Below are 6,440 nucleotides of genomic sequence, written 5' to 3'. Positions count from 1 at the left end.
CATAGGGTATTGTTGTTGGGATGAGCCTCCAATATTGCCAACCATAGGTTGTGTCTGAGATCCTCCAGCGGCATCCGAAAAAAAATATAGGAGGAGACTGTGAGGGAAGCCCGAATATCTAATGTAACTGAGGCGATTGTGAAGAGCCATCAGACATGTTGGGAGAATTTTGTTGTTGTTGTTGAAAAAGCTGAGGCAGCTGAGGCGATCATGGTTGTTGTTGTTGTTGTTGTTGTTGTTGTTGTTGTTGTTGTTGTTGTTGTTGTTGTTGTTGTTGTTGTTGTTGTTGTTGTTGCTGTTGTTGTTGTTGTGGCACTGACGTTGGAGGGGGGGCTGAACTGGACGCGCTACCTTGCAGTTGTGATGGTAGAAATTTTTGTAAAAAATTGTCAAACCGCGGGTCATGCAGAGACGCGTCACTGGAGGTGCAGACTGATCAATCTTATCACGCATTTTTAACATAAACTCGGCGAAGACTCCCATATCTTCCAGGGTAATGGATGAAGTCGGTACTTGTGATTGAGCTCGATTTTGAGTACTAGAACTTATTTCCGAGCTGCCTTTCTATTTATAACCCAGTCCTCTTACATAGTCTGATCGGCTCCCAAGAACTTTATTCATAGCTTTTAATTGCTTTTATTTGCTAGCAGACCCATTGCTGGAATCATCTTCTGTATCCGTCATGCTAGCAACATCTTCAAGCATTTTCTCCTGATCAAATAAAATATTAGAAATACAATACCAACATCATGCATTAGTTGTAAAAAAATTATTAAAAAACATATTGAAACTTACATGTAGTTCTTTGCATGTCTTGCTAATCCAAGTGTCTCCTGTTCCTTTTCTGAGGTGGCCTCTCTTCCAAGTATGAATTGCGTAGTCTTCAGGGACATCCTGTTTAAAAATAGAGTTAGTTTGTGTTTAATAAAAGAATTGCTAATAGAAAGTTGATAATTTTACTTACATATTCATTACGAGACGTTGCCATCGACCTCGAGCCTTGCGTTGACAAATACTGCATTTCCCCTCTATTTTTCTTGTTTTGATTTGAATGCGCAATGAATTTTGGGCTAAAAAATAAGTCAATAATTTGCTTCCGACTCTCTGTAGTGCAGTGATCAGGTACAGCTTCAATAACATTTGCCAAATCATTTGGATCCCTAGAATAATGTTCCTGAAACCACGTGTGCCTGATATTCTTTCTCTCAGAATATCTTCTCTTCATCTCATGATAAAGAGTTCTCATCACTCTTTCAGGCTCAGGATGACCATCAATATCGTACAAATACTACAAACAAATAGTATTTGTTAAAAAATTATGTATTAATTGAAATTAAATATTTGAAACATTAAACTTGTTAATGTGTTTTACCTTCATTTTTTCTACAATTTGGTCTTTAAAGTGTTGAGGGATTTCATTAAAATTCAAGTAGTGTCCTGGCAACGTAATTGTGACCTCAACACCCATTTGACGTACAAAAGCTTGATTTTCCTTACCAACCACTTTGCCTGTCACGACATCAAGTTTTAGTGGTAATGGTTTTCCTGCATCCCGCCTTCTTTGCTCAACATCCAAGTTGGTAGCAAGGCCACGTCCCCTCTTCTTGGCGGTGGAGCCGTCTGACAAGTCGGCGGTACCCTACTAGGGTCTGGTGGATCGGTACCACCCCTGTCTCCACCATGATAAGTGGATACATCAGCTGACATTACTTTTTTTTTGAAAAAAAATATTTCATTTATAAGTAATAGTAACAATAATTTAAAATTAATAAAGTTAACTTGAAATAAGAAATATTAACTTGAAATTAATAATTGTATGTATTACAAAATAAAGTGATTGAAAATTAATCATCTATATCACTATCATTATTAACTAAATGATCATTCACATCATCTTCACACAAGTCAACTAAAATTTCTTCGTCAGATTCTTCAATAGCATCTTCGTCGTCCATGTTGCGGTCATCTTCGTTGACATGCAAACTTGGTTCAGTGCCAATGTCCATCGGAGGTTGATTAGGTAGCAAAATTAACTCCCCAAGATCAATTGTTAACACAAAATTGGATGAGTTCGTGTCGTGTACCGAATCAATTTCGACATTAGCATCATCATCCACGATGTCCCAAATTTGTCGGTGATTTACATTCTCAACTATTTTCCAATTTTCCCTCTCAATAAATCATCGAGATAAAACACTTGCTTTGCTTGACTAGCAAGTATGTATGGGTCATCTTTATACCATACACCACTGACATTAATACTAGTGATAAAGTTCTCGACGATTTTTTTCTTCCGTCTTGGATTTGTATTGTACCACTTGCACTTAAATAATGTGACAGAGTAAACAGTAGTGAAGGTTAACTTTAGCACTTCAGTGAGTGTGCCGTAATAATTAAAACCTTATGTTCCTGCCACAAACACTCCACTATTTTGTGTACTCCTCTTCTCATCTCGTTTGGTAGCCATAAATCGAACTCCATTCACAATACAACCTTCATTGTAAGTACCTAAGTGATCAGACCCGGATGCTAAAGCTAGTAACTCTTTGCCATTCTCTAATGATCCAGACTTCTGCAAGTCATATATCTATAAAAATAAGTACCTCATTAGAAATGGCAAACACCACTTAAGATAATAAACGTTTACTACACATATATATGCACCTTCTTGTGAAACCACAGACGAAAATGTTTTTTGTGTGGAACATTATGATCTCTATTCAGGTAATTTTGTCGGATCACTTCCAAGTTTTCACTGTAATTTAAAATAGATTTGAATTGATTGATTGAAATTTAAGGTGAAAAAAAAATTAATAAAGAAAAAAACTTACTCTAAGTAAGCTTGAATTTCAGGTGAATTGTTGAATGTATACCACTCTACTTGTTCACGAGATGCGCGATCAAGTGGTCAGAGATTGCCTTTTGTAATGGGTCGACATTGAGATTGAAACACACAAAGCTTTCGTGGGACAACCTCATCTTCATTACGATCAAGACGGTTAAACCTTGTTTCAACCCCCTTGAAATACATTGAACAAAATGTCAAAGCCTCATCAATAGCGTAACTTTCTGCTATCGACCCTTCAGGACGTGCTTTATTTCCTACGTAGTTCTTCAATTTTTTCATGTACCTTTCGAATGGATACATCCACTTCATAAAAACAGGTCCACCCAAAATTGCTTCTTCAGGCAAATGAAGGACCAAATGAATCATTATGTCAAAAAATACAGGAGGAAATATGGACTCCATTTTACACAAGATTAAAATAAGATCTTGTTGAGCAACCTCCATGTCTTTAACATTTATAGTCCTTGAACAAATTTGCCTGAAAAAGTTGCACAGTTCAGAGATGGTGGTCGATATAACATTCGGGAGAAACTTGCGAACACCAACAGACAGTAATCGTTGCATTATTACATGGCAGTCGTGTGATTTCAATCCGATGACATTTGTTAAATTTTCATTTACTTTTTTTTCAAATTCGAACAAAAGCCATCGGGAAATTTCACATCCTTAATAAATTTACAAAATTGGATCCTATCATCAGGTTTAAGCACGTAAGGTGCATGAGGTTTCAATAGCTTTCCCCTCCCATCTTCATAAATCCACAACGATTCTCTGACTCCTAACTTCTTTAAATCGTGTCTTGCATTGGTAGTGTCCTTGGATTTCTCATTGTCCAAGATTGTGCCCAATAAACTATCACAAACATTCTTCTCAACATGCATGACATCAATATTGTGTTTAAGAATATTTGAACACCAATAGTCAAGCTCGTAGAAGATGCTTTTTTTCCGCCAATTATGATTTTCTGCAACTCGCCTACGCTTCACACCACCAAAGAGCTCATGATTTCCCGGGAGATGGGGTGGGAGTTTGTTTACTTGTTCTAATACTTCTTCACAAGCAAAACATCTTGGAGGAGGTCTTCTCTCAATTTGTCCGTCAAATTGAGTATCCCTTCTCATTCGATGGTTATTTGGCAAAAATCTTCTATGACCTACGTAAGATGTCTTACCAATTCCTCGAATTGAACATGTATCTTCATTGCAAGTGGGACAAGCTTTGTATCCCTGACCACTCCAACCAGACAAATAACTACAAGCAGGAAAATCACTCACTGTCCACAAAAGAGCTGCACGCAACTTGAAGACAGTGTTGGTTCGACAATCTCTCGTATCTACTCCGTTAACCCACAACTCCTTCAACTCATCCACCAAGGGTCTTAAAAATACATCTATGTCCATTCCCGGTGATTTATCTCCAGGAATAAGAATGGTCAACATAAAATTATTATCTTTCATACATAACCAAGGTGGAAGATTATAGTTCGCCAAAACTACAGGCCACATACTGTAAGCTTGGCTCATGTTGCCAAATGGATTAAAGCCATCGGCAGCTAAACCGAGACGAACATTTTGAGGTTCACTAGCAAAATCAGGAGGTTTGGCATCAAAGTCCTTCCACGCTGCACCATTCACAGGGTGTCGCATCACACTTTCATCTTTTGATTTACCACTGTGGTGCCATACCCTGTATTTTGCCGTATGTCTTGAAGTATACAGTCTCTTCAGTCGCAAAATTAACGGAAAGTAACGCATCACCTTATGAGGCACCTTTTTTGCTCCTGGATTTTCTGAAGTTATCCACCTACTAGTGCCACAAACTGGACATGAATCTTTATTTGCATGTTCATTGTAAAATAAACAGCAATTATGCTTGCACACATGAATTGACTCATACCCCAACCCTAATTTTTTCAATCTTTTCTTGGCATCATAATAGTTTGATGGAATTTTATTTTCCTTTGGAAAAGCTAATTTTAATAACTTCAGTAATTCATCAAATATGTTGTTAGGAATCTTTCCCCTAACTTTCAAATGCAATAACTTTGCTAAAAATTTAAGAGAAGATATCCAATTACAACCAGGATACAACTCTGCCTCAATTTCTTCAAATAATTCGTCGCGCCATTGATTTGCATCTGGATTATCATCCATTTCGAATGATGGCTGAAGGAAGTCATCCACTATCGGAATCATCTCGTCAATTTCAGGATCATCATCAGCGGCATCATGGTCATTCATTGCATTAGTGGCACTAGGTTCTGCTTCCCCGTGGTAAGTCCACTTCTCGTAACCAGTAAAAAAACCCCAATCGAATATATGTGCTTTCACAACAGGTAAAGTTTGAAGCCTATTGTTCACACATCTTACACAAGGGCACCTAATTCTACCATCACAATCTTTACATTTCGAGGCCATCTCTAAAAATGCATTTAGACCATCCCAATATTGTGGACATCTACGATTTCGCAAAGTGGTCCAAGACTTGTCGATTGTCATCTAAAATTTTATGAAGACATAAGATTTAATAGTATAAAGAAAAATTAAATGATAAAATTTTATGCTATTTCAAGATATTTTATGCTATTTTATGCTATTTTATTAAAAAAAAATTACATTATTATTTTAATATAACTTACACAATTATTTATATATTATTATAATATTAACATTCCTTATTAAATATATTTTCTATTTTTAATTTTTAAAGAAATATTATTTAAAAATATTTTCCTATATTAAATCTTTTTAAAAAAAATATATAATTAAAATCGTAAAAAAAAATTAATTCTTTACATCAAAATATATTTTTTTTTTTTGCTTTTATATTTATTTTTTAAGTAAATATTACAATAAAATTTTCATTTATTAAATTTTTTTATATTAAAAAATTTATTATTTTATTAATATTTATTTTTTACATATTTTAATGTTAAAATTTCATTATTTAATTAATTTTTTATATTTAATTATTAAGTATTTATTTCATAAAATTTTTATTGTAACTTAAATTTTTATTATTAAAAAATTATAATTTAGATTTTAAAATCTTATTTAATAATTTACATGAAATTTTTTATTTTTTTTATGTTTTACATACATAAAAATTAATTATATTTATTTACATTTATATAATTAATGTTAAAAAATATTTACTTCTAAGTATTTTTTCTAATAATAAAGATTTATTCTAATTTTTTTTACTACATTTTTTAAAAATAATCAATTATATATCAATTTTATAATTTTGTACATATTTACAAGTTGTTTATGTATACTGTATATATTATATATACATTATATACAGTATATAAACTGTATATACATTGTATATACAATATAAAAAATACAATATACAATATACAAAATACAATATACAATATACAATATACAAAATATATAATATACTGTATATACATATAATATATAGTAAGTAAAAATTTAAAATCAAAACTAACACATATTTCAAAATATAATATACTGTATAAATATTGTATATATTACATATATTATATATCAACATACAACACATATCCATACATATTATATATATAAGAAAAAAGCATACACTTATATTTACACTATCAACCATA

The 6,440-nt window shown here is 33.1% G+C and overlaps 1 protein-coding gene across 1 annotated transcript; it reads right to left on the bottom strand.

The window, feature by feature from the left end:
- Positions 1-3,465: 3,465 nt before the first annotated feature.
- LOC115713237 (uncharacterized) lies at positions 3,466-5,346 on the bottom strand. Its single transcript, XM_030641721.2, has one exon. The coding sequence runs from the start codon at positions 5,344-5,346 to the stop codon at positions 3,466-3,468; it is 1,881 nt and encodes a 626-aa protein (XP_030497581.2).
- Between the last annotated feature and the right edge of the window lie 1,094 nt (positions 5,347-6,440).

The sequence above is a fragment of the Cannabis sativa genome, chromosome 4 (genome assembly GCF_029168945.1).
Source record: "Cannabis sativa cultivar Pink pepper isolate KNU-18-1 chromosome 4, ASM2916894v1, whole genome shotgun sequence".
NCBI lineage: Eukaryota > Viridiplantae > Streptophyta > Magnoliopsida > Rosales > Cannabaceae > Cannabis > Cannabis sativa.
This window is presented reverse-complemented; position numbering and strand designations above follow the sequence as displayed.

Excerpts from the sequence above, each read along its gene's own strand:
- LOC115713237 (XM_030641721.2), bottom strand. The coding sequence starts at position 5,346 with ATGACAATCGACAAGTCTTGGACCACTTTGCGAAATCGTAGATGTCCA.